General features: G+C 43.1%; 2 protein-coding genes across 2 annotated transcripts; both read right to left on the bottom strand.

Moving 5' to 3' along the window:
* Positions 1–1,788: 1,788 nt before the first annotated feature.
* hmx2 (H6 family homeobox 2) lies at positions 1,789–3,345 on the bottom strand. The gene is made up of 2 exons (XM_061087879.1): positions 3,057–3,345; positions 1,789–2,321 (listed from the first exon to the last, which is right to left on the bottom strand). Exons 1-2 carry the CDS (start codon positions 3,343–3,345, stop codon positions 1,789–1,791), a joined length of 822 nt encoding a protein of 273 aa, XP_060943862.1.
* Positions 3,346–9,987: 6,642 nt separating this feature from the next.
* hmx3a (H6 family homeobox 3a) lies at positions 9,988–11,704 on the bottom strand. The gene is made up of 2 exons (XM_061087838.1): positions 11,413–11,704; positions 9,988–10,610 (listed from the first exon to the last, which is right to left on the bottom strand). The coding sequence occupies exons 1-2, from the start codon at positions 11,702–11,704 to the stop codon at positions 9,988–9,990; spliced, it is 915 nt and encodes a 304-aa protein (XP_060943821.1).
* Between the last annotated feature and the right edge of the window lie 4,653 nt (positions 11,705–16,357).

The raw sequence follows: 16,357 nt of genomic DNA, 5'->3' as shown, positions 1-16,357 counted from the left end.
GGCATAATCTGCAGGGCAGCGGAGCTTAGCTAGTCATGATTCTGCTAGGTAATGTAGCCATTAGCACACAGTGAGAGATTGGTGGGATGCGTTGAAGGGGTTGGGTGGGTGCTGCTGCTGCTGGTGGTGGGGGTCCCTTGTAGATAATGTGACACCCAAGAAAAGCTGCCACATGACACAGTTTTATCGCTCCCCATCAACCACAGATGCGTGTGTGTGTGTGCTCGGCAGTGAGTGCATGAGTCTATAGGTGGCTGTTTTGTATATTTGCAAGGGTTTGAATTCTCATGAGTTAGTGAATTAAACTTTGACAGTGTGAATTGATTCGGCGCACTGGACCCTTGTGGAAATCTCAACTGGCTTCTGAATTAGCAGGACAGTCCCAAGTGTAACTGATACAGTCACTCATTACGCGGATGGAGAAGAGAGAACGGCTTCGATTAATGACAGCAAGAGTCTTGAACTTTGACAATATGCCTCTTTATTGGGTTTCCTCTTACAAGGCCTGATGCTGGAGAGCCGCGGGAGGCTGACTTCAAATGAGAGAAGATCCCGCCCAAAGGCACGATTGGCTTGTGACAGTATGTGCCTGACTTTCCCCTCCTTCATCTACGTCTTAGATACCTTTATTTATAATTCTGTTAAGGAAAAATTGCTCATATTATCAACCTCTTGATTTAGAGAGTGCCGTGTGCAGTTAAGATGATTTTAAATTCGAAATCTATCTGAAAGCAGGACTTGAAAGGATTCTGTACAATGAAAACATCTGCAGGGTTCAAACCCATTTTACATATTTTATTCTGTTTGCAGGCTCATTTGCTCAGGAGTCAAACAAATATGGAAGCTACAGTCGGAGTCTCGCAGAGGGACGACTGTGTTTCACCTCACATTACATCCCTTTAAAAAACGTCCAGAGGAGAAATTGAAATACACCTGTCAAAAACCAGATGAGGTAAAGAAGAGCATTATTACATTAATGTAAAATGCAATATTTATATAATTTCACACCAGCTCTTTTTCCTCTCTTAATTTGAAGAGTGCAGCTAATAAAAGTATAGTAGTCCTTTAATATAGCAGATTATCATGGGTAATTAATGTCTCATATTATAATGTGTTTGTATGATTCTTTATGGGACAAATAAATTGTGACATAACTGAATAAAAAAATAACATTTGCCTTTTTCACAAAATGTTGACCCTCCGTGTGAAAATAGCAGTGGTGTTAACAGTAAGGTTATAGCACACAAAAATGAACAGTGCATAAAATAAAACCAAGCCAGCCCAATTTTCACTGAAATAGAAAATTTATTGAATGAGAAGGTTATTATTGAAGATCTAAATTACAATAGAAACAATGATATTTTCCCCTTTAAATGGAAGAGGTGTTCTCTTCCCTGTCAGCAGTTTTAGTTCCTGTCAGGTGGAATAAAATGACTCACTGGTCTTTTGCAATTTGTTTGACAAACCAGTGATGAATAATAAAAACATTTCCTCGAACGTGATATGAATCCTAAACTCCAGTGTTTTACCAGTTAAAGAAGAAAAAATAAAATAAAGGTACAAAATTATTATAATTAATTATACACATGGTGTATTTTTATACATATATAGGGAAGCTTGGTGGCTTTCTCGTGAGACGCACAGCTGCTGCATAATAATTTTGCTTTGAACAAATAAAGTGGTACAGTTGATATACAGGGGTTAATGTGGAGACACTTATATGAATGTGTTGTAATGTGTGTATTTTTTTTAACGTGGACTGCAGTGGTGCACATACAGCAGAGTCAATCAATACTCGATCTTGTTGTACAGGTTGTATAAAGGTAACGCGGACAGGCTGCTCCCCGGGTAGTACAGGGGCGTCGGGAAGGCGATGGACCGCGGGACGGGAACGCGCAGCAAGGAGTTATCCCTGAAAACCAGCGGCATCCCCACCAGTGTCTGTGCGGAGGCGTGGGCCATGTTGGCCGCCTCCAGCTCGGCGGAGAGCTGCCGTTTCCATTTGTTCCTCCGGTTCTGAAACCACGTCTTGACCTGAGTCTCGGTGAGCTGCAGGCTGGAGGCCAGGCAGGCCCGCTCCGAGCTGCTCAGGTAGCGCTTCAGGTCGAAGGTGGACTCCAGCTGGTACACCTGGCTGCGGGAGAACACCGTGCGCGTCTTCTTCTTGGACGAGTTGCCCTGCTTGTCCCCGCCGTCCGAGTGTCTCTCCTCGGACAGCGGGGACATCTGGTGGCACGGCCGCTCCTGCTCCTCCTTATAGTCCTTCAGCAGAGGCTGGTGCGCGAGGTGCGGCCGCCGGGCCAGGAGTCCTTTAGCGGAACCTGAACGCACCACGAGGAGAGAGGCACAATAAATATATATTTCCATGTTTTTTTTTTACTGAGAGAGGGGGGGAATAATCATATTACATTGTTTTAACATACTCAGTTGGAGAGTTCATCAAGTGTGAACTCTGACTTGTTAAATCGACTGCTGCTGCGAGCCGGTGACTTTTTTAAATCAACAATCCAGGGTGTACAGTATTCAAGCTATTAATTAAAGCCCCGCTCCGTGGATTTAACGCTCAATTGACGACGTGTAGTGCAGCCATTTTGGAAACAGGTTTCATCAATTAAAGGGCTCAATTAAATTTGAAACGAGAGGAAAGACAGGGGGGGGGGGGTAATTATTCGACCTTCCACTCCTCTGCCGCTGGGATGACGATGAGGAGGATGATAGTGTCTGCACACAACAAACAAGTGGAAGTGCACGAGCCGCGTGTGAGTGACACCAACACAAGCTGATGAAATGTGAGCTCAAGTGCAAAAACAATAAACAGGCCTGGTTGTTTATTTATATATATTTATATAAAAAAAGGCAACTAGTTGGGCCTGATTTCATGACATTTACAGTGTAAATAAATAACTGTTAAGTGTCAACAAATGTGTGCTAGAAATATTTGTAATTGTATCACTTCAACCATTTGTTTCGTTCCCTCATTATATTATTATTCCACAAATTTGGCAGTGACAGGAACAACAATAACAGTCAAATAGTAAAAGAATGGTAATCCTCACCTAAACATGAGAAGCTGTGCGGCCGGCTGCAGGGCTCGCTGTGCCCGGTGTCGGAGCAGAAGCAGTCCGCCGAGTCCTCCGCGCCGCTGCACTCCTCCTCGGAGGACACGGACAGAGAGCTCCTCCGCTGCAGGGGCAGAGGAGTTGGAGGCGGAGGGTTAGGACCCTTGGAGAGAGCCTTGGTCCCGGAGCGCGGAGCATCGGACGCAGTGCCCAGGATGGACTGGATGGTGAAGCTGGAGATCGGGCCCGACGAGCACTTGCTCCCGCTGTCTTCTGCGTTGCTCATTCTCGCTTCATAACAGTATTGAAGTATTGACTGAATCGGTCTGTCCCCCTTGTATTCCGTTATTGCTTTCTGGTGCGTCAAAATTCACGAAAGCGCCTTTTTGTCCCCCCTCTCTCCCCTGCTCCCCCTTCGCCTGGTTAATTGTGGAGTTTTAACATTGAGCTTGTTTTTTCTAGAGCTCGGGGAACAGGAGTGTATTCCTGGTCCTCCTCCTCGCGCTCTGGATCGCAGGCAGCTCGGTTGCGTCGCTTCATTTGCATGTAGGTAACCTCCTCCATGGGCCAATGGCTGCCTCCGACACAAGCCCGGAAATTTCAAACTCTTGTCACTGTTTTTAGGATGGAAAGGGGGGGGGGGGGGGACCAGCACTGCTCAGCCCTGCATTTGAAACAGTTGCAGTAATATCTCTAATTTGAACATAGCATATGGCCATAATATTTACTTCTTTCTAATTTTTACATCATTCACAAATCCTTACACCTGTTTATCCCAAAGGCTGGTATGGTTTGAATGAATTAAAACGTGGCTGTAAAAATTGTAAGTGTCACATTTTGCCTTTAGAAAATATGAGATTATGTATAAAAATATTTGATTTGTACTCAATATGCCTTTTAAAATATTGCAGCTCATGTGGCACAGATTAACAGTTTTAGTTTGTTTAATCTAATGTTGCACATATGCAACATGTCACCTGTACAATCAGAGAACGCTTCAGTCCACCGATGGTGACTTCCTGCATGCAGACCAATCTCCTAGATTGAGTGACCGTGACCCGCACACAGCTTTTGGAACTAAACACAGAGGTCCGGCTACTTTTTTCCTGGAAATAATAAACTCGTTCCGCGTCCATTATCTGCGATTAAGAATTAATTTGATCATTACCGAGCTAATCTGCCCCGTGATGGCCGCGCGTGGAGTGGAGGCCGGCTAATTGATTGACTAATTGATTGGAGATGGTGGGGGCCGCGTGCGCGTGTGTTGTGAGAGGTGGGGGCGCGCATCCCACCTCCTCCCACCACACCACCCATGTTCTATCTCTCTCTCTCTCTCTCTCTCTCTCTGTGTGTGTGTGTGTGTGTGTGTGTGTGTGTGTGTGTGTGTGTGTGTGTGTGTGTGTGTGTGTGTGTGTGTGTGTGTCTGCGGGACAGCTGCGGGGCTTGATCTGGCGGTTCGGGCACATTATCCCTCTTTTACTGCTTTGTGCGGGAGCCCCAGACACATTACAAATGGTCAGCTTTAATCATCATGTCAGCTCTTCCCCCCGGTAGCAACACAACCGGCATTCGGTGTGGAATCAGGCTGGAAGAGGGAGAAGACGCCGATGATGATGATGATGATGATGACGATGAAGGTGGTGGTGATGATACCGACAGTGGATTCTGTCGTCATCATCCCAGTAACACCCAGAGAGACTCATCTGGATCCGTGCGTAAATATCGTGCACTGTGGGGCCAAGCAGCTGCTAAACGATCTTACCAAAACGCCCACGCAGGGGGGGGGGGGGGGGCAAATATATGAGGGCAGTCGGTGCGGGTGCTGGATTTATGGTGGTTACACATAAGGCGTGAAATCTGCAATGACAGTTAAATGGGTTTTATTTTATACGCCGCTCTTTTCAAACAAAGACCTTTGTCAGCGCCGCCGCCTTCATCACTTGCAGACGACTTTTTTGCAAAGTGAGATTGCTTCATCGCGGAGAGACGGTGGACACCACATGGCTGCAGAGCGTGATTTACACGCGTTGTTGTGTTTTTATGTCAGGGGCTCACATTCGGCGTTTTTATAGGCCGAGCAGTGGCGTCCTATGTTCTATGGAAATGCCCCTGGTAGTCTCACCGGGGCCCGGCTGCACGGTGAGGCCCTGAGCCCGTGCTCTATCACAGTGATAGGTGGTGTATGGTCCAACCTACCGCAATAACAGAACAAGATCTTTAGCAGCAGAGAAAGCTCTGAGAAAGACAGATGAAGTTATGAGGCGCTCTGATCTGGGAATCAAGCTTCGATAAATATTAAACAAAGAGCCTTTTACACGCGTGTATTATGATATATGGCGTGTCCAGGTCTAGAATAAGGAAATTACCAGAGAAAATGATATCAATAAATTTTCTAAGTATAAACGTTGATTATGTTTCGATTTTCATTCAAGAAAGCGAGGCCTGCTCTTTTTTCACGGGGCGTTTGTGGGCGTCCGTGCGCGCATGTGTGTGTGAGAGAGAGAGGAGAGAGAGAGAGAGAGAGAGAGAGGAGGAGAGAGAGAGAGTTGTAAACGCAAGCAAAGCGCCCGAGCCCTGGAGGTGTACAATTTATGTAATCTAAGTGTGGAAATGAACTGGGTAATTTATTGGAAAACACAAAGTCAGGAAGATTGGATCAGCACAGCCTATCCAAGGGCTCCTATCCATCAAGTTCCAATTAACAACCTAACCATTGAGTTTTAATGGCTTTCCAATCTACTGCCCTGATAGACTCATCAATTCCTCGGGGAGAAATTAAGAAAATCGACCGCCCCTCGGCGTTTCGGTGTCATTCTTCACAGCAACTATATGTCAAATTAAAAACACAATTAAAATTTAAACTGTTCCAATCAGACGGTGCCCCGCAACCTATGTTTCACTTAATAGAACTTTGATGAAAATCTGATGCTCGCATTCAATCAGGAAAGCAAATGGGATGGGTTTAAAGCGAGATTTCCTTCTTTCGAGATGTGTCAAAAAGAGTTGTTCAAACACTTTGGGCTCTGGGGGACACACGAGGTGCTCGGATCCCTCCTGTGTGGCCCCCCGATCCCCAGGAGTCACCAACAAAATACCCTCATCTAGCAGGGTGGGTGTGGGCAGGCTGAGGACCAAAGGGAAGGAAGGTGAAAGGTGATTTAAATGAACTTTTACGCACATGTCACCGTTTTGCCTGAGGGAGTCTTCAGGGGATGAATGTTTTTGGATTAGATTTGTTAAAAGTTCAATATGTGCAATTGGATTTAGGCTTATCAATCTCTTGATAGCACTGGTCTCACATGGTTTCAGTCTTGGTACAGGGGAACCCTCTGTCCTCTGATTTCAGAAAACCTCTTTCCATGACGCACAGACATAATCTGTTCTTCAGGCTTCTGTCACAACACAAACGTTCTAATATGTGTACAAAGCCTTTAAATATTCTCTGTAGCAAACGTATCGCCCAACACTCATGTGAGCAGAGCCCATCAGCGACAGACAAGAGACCAGCAGGGTGGTCAGGGCCACTTGTGTGTTTCCAAACTGGCATTACAGCCACGATGGGGATGCTCGACAGTTCCCAGTCAGCTCTCCATTTTAATGCAACACACTGAGCGAAGTCCTCGGTCACGTCCGTTTGCCCCCTTCCCCTGCAAATGTGCTTTATCTGATTTTGGCCCCCGCTCCCTTTTTTCTCCTTTACATAAAGATGTCGCACAAATGGAAATTATCGAGTGGTAATTTTTTCAATTTATGCGCGCAAATCAAGGTCATGAGCTGATCCGAGAGCGGCGAGCGTTGCTCTTACTTGACGCAATGCGCTGCAGACGTGTGCGGATCGATATGTGCCAGAGGAATAATGCCATACTAATCTATTAATTTGCAGTAATGGGGCCGTGTTGAGTGTGAATGGTAGGTGCGCGTCAATACTTGGGTGATCTGACGATATTTGGATGAACCTTTTGTCTCTTGATGAGGTCATCATATGGAGTTTAGAGCTGACTGATTCATTTCCGATAACTGTATTAGCCCACTCCTGAAAATATAAAATTGCCCGTGAAGCAAAGGTTGTTCCGACTGAGAAATTCACGTTGCGTCCCTTATAGTTGGTTTTTACTCAAAATCTCATTTGTTGAATTTTTAATTTCAACATTTTGCTTTGTTGGAATGGTGTTAATAGTGTTATCACGTGTTTTTCACATATCACTGGAGGAAGGTTGAACCTCTCAAACACTCGATGAATAAACGAGTGAATCAGGCCTTGTGGAGCTTTGCTGTTTTATTTAAAAGGGATCACGGTTGTAGTTTCTCTGCAACCTGCATGGACCCTGTTACTGTGAAGGTGGAGCCTCCTCACAACCTCTGATGTTAAAACATTTATTTAAATAAAAAAAATGCATTACAATGATTATTTATAACTTAAAATATGATTTAAATTTGTAAAGAATTATTATTGATCAGTGTTGTTTTCTTTTGGCTGCGTCAAACTGAACAGAAGCTGAGAGGAGTGTCCCCTCCCTCTGCTCACTGCAGCCTCCTCCCCTTGGGTCTGTCACTGCTCCATTGTAACTTTACCTCAACTAAATAAATGGAATTAAATAAATTGAATCAAATGAAATAACCCACCAACTGTAAAATGTCAGCCTTAATTTCATCCTGGACATAATGTCTCGCCTGGACCCTCTCAGAAAAAACACCTGGATCAATATTTGATTTCTGAACAATTTTGTGGCATCAAAAAGCAAAACCATCGTGATGGAGTGATGGGATGGTGCAGATATGGAATTTACTTAGTAAGCTTTTATTATTTTCCAGGGCTGAAGGGAATAAAATCTGCCCACATTGTGAGTCCTGATTTGAGAGAAGTATTGAAGTATGAAAGAAGAACGAGCAGGATCATCTCATCCTATTTATTTTTATCTAGTTTTTCTTTACAAAATGTTTTGTTTCATCAAATTGAATAAAAATGAATGCATGAGTTCGCTGAGTTAGTAGCAGAAAGTGACCTGTGACACCTGCAGGTTCATGTGTGTTACAAAGTGCCGGTTTAATAATTTATTTCTAAAGTTTACACCTTTTTTTCTTACTTAATTTTTTAAAAGGTAGTTCATTAATCTAGGATAAATGCTTCCATGTAGAGACACTATGATATGTTATGTAAAAAAATTACAATATAGGAAAGATTTTCAAATTTTCTCGATTTTCAATTGTTTTTTAATATGTTAACAAAAATTGGACAATTAGCCAAACTGAATGAGCGAAGGCACCACAGGTGGAAAGTTTCCTGAAAAATTTTGTATAAAGAAATTACTAAAATTAGAAAAAATAAATGAATAAATAGATAAGAAAAATAAAATAAAGTTCTGAAATATTATATTTGAAATGTGTTTTATACTAAAATTAAAAAACAAAGATAAAATAAGATGAAGACAGTCACATTGACAGCTTGTTGCAGCGCCAAAATAGTGTAAATTATCTATAGTTCACCTGTAACTAAGCACACACACACACACACGGCCGTGAGAGAGATGTTGAAAGACAGCAGCTCATACTCAGGGAGTAATGTCCTCATCTGAATACATTACCCATAATTTTGGCAAGATGGTGGCAATTACGCATCTAATTGACCGAGCCACTTTTTATGTAAAACAACGTTTTTTAAAGTGCATAATACTAAGATGATTACAGAAACCCACCTGCCCGTGCAAGTGTGTCTGTGTCTATTATCAGATTAAGCGTTGATCTGTCTCATCACTGTCATTACCTTTCATGTATCGCCCATTCAATGTTGACGTTTCTTGGTGCGTGAAAATGTCTGAAATGCTTGAACTCAGTGTTTAAAATATACAACACAGCTCAATTTACCTCCTCGGGTTGTTTATAAAAATTATAATCCACCACCACAGTAACCACGGGAAATAAATCGTACAAAAATGTCTTAAAATGTAAGGAATATGTATTCTCCATTTATTTCACAACATGGTTCAGCAATACAATATCAAAACGTTTTTTTTTTTACTGTACAAAGGAGAAGCAGCACGTAGCAGCTCCTCTCCACCGCATCTCCTTAAATATATACATTTACATATTTTATACAACAAAACACCCACCACGCTGCAGTGTGTGTGTGTGTGGGGGGGGTGTTTTCTTTACCTCCTTGTTCAAAAACACAAAGTGGATGAAGCAGACGCTGGAGCTCATGACGCTTGTGCTTGAAGGACGTGTCCATTGTGGAGAGAGTCACTAAAACTAAACATGAAGCTACAGGAGCAGTTTACAGCTGAGAGTCTTGATTGTCCCGGTCAAACGCTTCAAACGGCAAATAAAATAAAAAAAATTAAAAGGGGAAATATTACAATAACTGCATCATCGGTTCTCCACCGTGAACAGGTGACAAAAAAGAAAAAGAAAATCCCAGCACACCGTCAGTGTATTGCACATCATCGTCTTATCAAGTTCTGGAAATGCGAAGAAAAATCAAACAAGTGTGTTTCTTTATAAGCAGGACTGCGACTTTAGGCCGCCAAGTTTGTGTGTGTGTTTTTTTTTGTAAAAAAGTACATTGTTTTGTGGAGCTGTAAATTTGGCCTGTCCAGCAACAGTCATGGTGAAGAGACCAAGGGAACATTTTTAAAAGACACACATCAGGCAGTGTGAGCAGGTGGACCCCAGAAGTGACCATTTCATTTAATAATAATATTAATAATAATAATAATATAAAGAATCAGATTTGAATGTTCAAATCACTTGTAAACGGCACCCTCATGGAAAATGACACAATTTATATTTGCCAAAATAGCTCCATGTTTGACAGTGTTTTTGACTGTTGTTTTTTTTTTGTATTGTTTTTTTTATTTTGTCAGTTGTACAAAAATATTAAGTCTCTTTTCTTTTTTTTTAACTTGATTTTGGCCTCAGAACCCAGCGGTGCTCAGACCGGTCTGAGCATGGGCACGGAGGTGACGAGGGGATGCGAGTAGTAGACGCCGGGGTGCGGGAAGGTGAGCAGCGGCTGGCTGACGGGCACGCTGCCCCCGGAGCCCAGGCTCTCCCCGCTAGAGTTCTCGTGGTACAGGATGGGCACCCGCACTATCCTCTGCGCCGCGGCGTGGCTCAGGTTGGCGGCCTCCAGCTCCGCGGCCAGCTGCCGCTTCCACTTGTTCCTCCGGTTCTGGAACCAGATCTTCACCTGGGTCTCCGTCAGGTGCAGGGACGCGGCCAGGCCGGCCCGCTCCGAGCTGCTCAGGTAGCGCTTCATGTCGAAGGTGGACTCCAGCTGGAACACCTGGCTGCGGGAGAACACCGTGCGGGTCTTCTTCTTGCGGCACGGCTTCTTGTCGTCGTCCCTCTTCTTCCACTCCTCCAGCTCGTCCTTCTTGGCCTCCTCCGTGTCGCTCTCCTCCAGGATGATCTCGTCGCCGCTCTTGCTGTGGTTGTGCTCGTCGTCCTCCTCGTCGTCTTTGGCGTCCGGCTCGGATTTGAGCACCAGGTCCGGGGAGTCTCTGTCCGTGCCCGAGGCTGGAGAGGAGTCTCTGGCGCCTAGTTTGTGGGTGACTGGAATGGGGACACAGGGGGATGTGGTCATTAGCTGATGGACTGATGCTGTGTTTTTTTTATTATTAGGTTGCACTCAGCACAGACTAGGAGCTTTGGGAAACTGTGCTGGTTATAAACAGTGCCACAAAAAGACATAAAAATAGACTATTTATAGTTACACTTACTGACAACACCCCAATTAAAAATGGACAAATTTAGCCACTGTTTTGCTCTTAGTAAAACAGCCTAAAAGAATAAAACATCGAACCGCTTTACTTCGTATAGTCTCATTTGAACAGACCACAGTTTTACAACCAACTTTCAGAGATCCCTCTTTGTTTCTCTGCATGAATGATGGTGTCATTCACATCAGCGTGTTTTAAATCGCGCACGGATAAATCACCCAGGGACAGGCTGTCAGTGACCCAGCCTCGGGGGTAAGATGTTCACGCTGAGCTCCCGTAGACAAATCAAAAGCCCGCTGCGCATCGTCACCCGTATCCGATGATTTCACGATGTCTGCTTCATTTTATGCACAGTGTGTCACTTTATTGATCTATTATCCCGCGTCGTGGCATAACAAAATAGGGCCTTGGTGGAGGAGCAGGCGTCACATCACTGTGTAGAACATGCACTCTGTGGCGAGGACAGGGTGCATCACCAAAACGCGTAAAATCCACGTTTACGCACAGAGGAAATGGCCCAGAGAGGTCCTGGTTTTTTAAAACAAATATAACCCCACACCTTCTTTCTTCTCAAATTAAAAACATCAACATCGCTTCCCATAATAAAACAGTATCACTTCAGGACTCAGCCTTACCTTCAGCTCTGTGCAGGTGGGCGGCCGAGCCCAGGGTGTACGGGTACCACCACGCCGAGGTGCGCTCCAGGTAGTGAGCCGGGAGACTGAACCTCTGCGCGGGCAGGTCGAAGCGTGGGAAGTGCAGGTCCCCGACCTGGGAGAAGGAGAACCCCCCCTCCAGGGCCGCCTTGGTGGCCGCCAGCACGGGCCTGCTGGGTTTGGACGACTTGCTGTCACAGCTCAGCAGGTTCTTGATGGAGAAAGGCGAGTCCTTGGCCGGAGCGCACGTTTCTGGCGTTGTCTCCGGCATCGCGGTGGCTGCGGTGTGAACAGCGGAGCACCAAGAGAGCAGGAACACACACACGCACACGCACACACACACACAGGAAAAAAAAGAAAAACAGACAACCCTCGCGTATCCGGACTGCGAGAAGCCCCTGGTTCTCTTCTATTATTCTTATTCTAAACGCAGAGACTGGACTCTCACTCGGGCGAGCGCGTCACAGCACGCGTCCTGCTCGGCTGAAAAAATCAAATAAAAAATGTTTGTGAGGTAGAAAATAAATAAATAAATCGCGCGGACGTGGAGATGTCTCATTCCGCGCTGTCCCCGTCAAAAAACACGCGAAAGTGTGTCCGCCGTGTCAGTCAGTCTGGCGCCGGATGCTAATGATGAAATAAAAATGTCATCCAAGTTAAATGCGGAAAGTATAGGCGATTGGGCATGTACAATGGCAAATGGGATTAAGGGAGAGACGGCGAAGGGAGAGAGAGAAAGAGAGAGAGAGTGAGAGAGGGAAAGAGAGAGGGAGAGAGACCATCCTCCCTCTTTGTGGCTCGTGGCCGCGCTGTTCTCGCCTGTTATTGGTCTCATAGAATCCAATTAGGCAGCGAATGAACACAGGGCTGTTATTGCGCCAAAAAGGAAGGTTTGGGATGAGCGCCTCGACACACAACTAACACAACAGTCGATCACTCATGAGCTTACTCAGAATCCAGATTGCTTTATTCTTATTTTTTTTTATCTCTGTATACATTTGGTGACCCATTTTGGAACTACTTTCACTCGGGCTGCAGGTGTGGGTTGTGGATAAAGTGTGTTTTTATATTTTATGAGATGTTAGACTGTAGTTCACTTTTAAAAACTCACCAAAACATATATGCTTTTTAATATAGGCTGTATTCAAAGCTCGCACTGATCAGTTGAGGCCTTATGATGATGCTTTCCAGCAATGGGTCAGTTTAAAGTAATTAAGATAAATAAGGAGAAAAATAAAATCCAACAATGAGTGTGCGTTATAACCAAGCCACTATTCAACAGCACATCATTCTAAATAATAATAAAAACCACAACAACAATGATAATACTAATAATACTAACATAACAGTTAATTTAAATATAACAAAAAAGAATGTCACATTCACATGCTGTTTTGTTTTTCTTCCAATAAATATGTCTCAATTGTTTTAAAATTTGAATTCAGATGTGACTCAATAAAGTAAAATATATCTCTAAGAGTCACGATTCCAGCTGTGGAAATGTCAAATAGCTGCTCCTCAAATATTCGCTCCTGAGACACAATATGAAAAAGGCCTGAGATCAGGCTGCGGCTACTCCACGTGTCACCAATGGGCGATTAGATTCATATTTCTAATCCATCGATTTCCAGCGAGGGACACTTCCACAATGTCTGCGGGTCACACGGTCATTTATTCCCCCCCTGTAATCGATTTGGTTAATTCATCCCTCAGATTGCACTCTTTGTAAATGTGCTATGTATATTCACTCATTGATATTAATTGACTTGTTTAAGAAAGAAGAAGAAGAGGAAGCAGTGGGAAAGCTGGTGTAAGAGGAGGTAGAACGGGGAGGCAGCGCCCTCTGTGGGCCATGTGGGGGAAATGCAAGTGTGTTGGTGTATGTTGGGGGTGAGGGGGTGAAAAGCAGAGTGTAGGTGTCAAGGTTAAGGTTTCACTGGTGCTGGTTTTCATCCCTGTCATATGTGGAGTTCTTACATGCACCAGTTTTCCATGCAATTAACACATGTTGTTCATTTAGTGAGCTGCTCGAGCGGTGCTATCCTGTTACTGTGATGTAATTATTGACTCTGCTTACGTTGCCCATCACAACAGCGAGTTCACGGTGCTCTCACACGCAGGTGCAAATGTGTATATTTGGTTAGGAGCTTCTACAAAATCCAGAAAATTCACATCAGCCTGATAAATGCGAGTATCCTAATGGGAATATTGCAAACTGGTCTGTGTCTAAAAACAGTTCGGGACCCATTGTGTTCCCCTGAGTACTATTGAGAAACGTGACTACTTTCTGGCAAGTAAATAAAACACTTTGAAGATGAGGCTGGGCATGTCTGATCCGATTTGACCCCAAAATGTACAGTTTACTATCGTAATTCACAATTTTTAAAAAGTAAACACAGTCTGCTCAGGATGCAGCAAATTAAACCAAGAGAAGCTGATGACGGATGAATATAGAAATGGAATCAAATGTTTAAAATTAAATTAAAAGTCGTTTGTTATTTGTGGGCTGTTCAGTGTGCAGAAATCATTACTCTCCTATTCTATTATTGTAAACCTTAAGTAAAAGTAACTGTATTTATCACGTTAGCCTGTTTGGTTTTGAATAGTGAAATATAGATTGTTGAGGAGCTCAGTCATATTTACACAACAAATATTAGCAGTCCAACATAATGTAATCGGAACATAACAGACGCTAACCTGAAAATAAACAAACTATGATCCTGTGCTTTGAAAATAATACATTTAATATTATGCATTGATAAAAAACATGCAGCAGACGCTGCCCACAGGCTACAACGGCCTTCTGAATGCTCCATAAGTCTATTTTTGTTGCTCCTCGGGTAGGTTACTCTGACTTTTATATTATTTATTTCAAAGCGCCCAGATATTGATTATTTCACAAAGAAAAATGACAAATGGCAGGAGGGAATGACACGGTCAGCAGGTTCTATTAGAGAAATGATAGTGTTGCTCGTGGTTTGTTAAAAGGTCCAGTTTAGATACTTTATAGGTTTACATCCATCATCGTCTAATGACCTATTTGATGAAAAACACGCGCTGTGGTGACAACGGCCCTGTGCAGCCAACTTCACTTTGTAATTGCTCCCATATTAAATATAGATTTTTGTTTTGATATCTTGTGAGAATTCCTTTCTGTGGGTCAAAATTGTGATAAAAGACATGGATGCAGTGGCGAGAGCTCGGAGGGAGAGGGTTACCAGAGGTTGATGGTGGAACGGTGAGTCTGTTGTTTTACGTTCTGGACAGTGGTGGAAGGGAATATTCAGAGTCTCCAGTTAAAGCAGCAACACTGCAATTCAAATGTAATCCAGTGCAAGCAAAGGTTATGCAGTGAAAATTGTATTTACCTAAAAATAGTTCAGTATTAATATTTACAGTATGTAATACCTTGAGAGATTCTGTATAGCCTATGCATATGCAGCAGATGTACGTATACGTTAATCCATACATCTGATGCATTAACGTCTAGTATTTGGTTGTCATAGTTTTATCTAATTTTAACTTTTGTAATGTAATCAACAAAAAAATCATATTCTGATCATATAGTTTTTTTAATCTCTAAATGGTATCTAATGCTGTCTGACCAATTTATTCAGATCTCTTACTTAGGAGTAAAAATTCTCTATTACTAGAAGAGCCTGACGAATTTGGCATTTTAGAATCCAACACTTATAAAAGGGGGGAAACCTTTCCAATGCTGATACGACGATAGATTTGAAATAAAATCGGCAATGATTCCTGAAATGTCGTTATTGAAACCGAATGACAGAAATGCAATTGAGGGTTGATATTTTACACTTCATTCTGATTAACTCTAAATAAAAAGAAAACACAAATACAACCTTATATAAAGAACTTTATATAACATATTTTATGTAAAATATAAAGATATTGCATACTTTTCTGCATTGTTCACTCTGTTAATAAAGGGTTTTCTTATCGATGAATATCGGCAAAAGCTGCAAGCAATATGTTTGTGAAAGACTATCAGCTGATTTTAAATGGCAGACCTTTAAATTGGTCGGGCAAGTAAGAGTCTGTCATTTATAATAAACAATTATACATAAACGAGGAGTATGCAAGTGTTATTAATCAAATTGTTCATAACATGTCAAAAGTACTCGTATTGGAATTATTAAGGTGAATGTAGATGACTAACACATAACATCCTCCTCTAAAATGCAGTATAGCAGAGGGATAACGCAGCATGGAAAGAAAATACTCAAGTCAAGTACAAGTACTTCAAAATTGTGGTTCAGTACACTTAGTACCGTCAATTTTCATAAACATACAGATAACATTCTGCTGTACTACAGTCTATGGCTATGACAGACTAAACATTATCTATAGCTGTACACAATAACTGTGGCCGAGGTAAAGATGGATGTAATTTGATGAATCCTTGCACGTAACCTCTTTGAATATGTTATTTGTTGTTGGTGAGAGGAATTGAAGTTGAGAGTTTCCACAACAAGCTCCCTGTGTCAAACTGCCTTCACACGGACGCTACATTTATCACAGAATCCTGTCCACCCTGTGTCCTTCTCACACTTTTAAGTGGCCACTCTGTGTTTGGGAACGAGACATTAAACCAATGAAGGCCACGGCAGAGATCACTTGGATTTAAGCATTGCTTTTTAAAGTATAGGAAAGGAATTGGTGGCCCTCCACTGACCCGGCAAACTTTAATTGGGATTGTGCCGGTATTGATTGTAAGTGGCCTGGCGAATCTTGAATTACGGCCTGATTAGCTTTTACTCGGCCCCGTGCACCAACCAGTCGAAAGGAGCTCAATGTCATTCAGGTTGGAACACTTCAGTGGCCACTTGACTGGAGGGAATCCTGTTACTTTCTGTGCAAACGGGAAACAACATGTATTTAAGATGAGGATGACAGCTCTCCT

Source organism: Limanda limanda, chromosome 15 (genome assembly GCF_963576545.1).
Source record: "Limanda limanda chromosome 15, fLimLim1.1, whole genome shotgun sequence".
NCBI lineage: Eukaryota > Metazoa > Chordata > Actinopteri > Pleuronectiformes > Pleuronectidae > Limanda > Limanda limanda.
The sequence above is the reverse complement of the archived record's forward strand: the minus strand, read 5'-3'. Positions and strand labels throughout refer to the sequence as shown.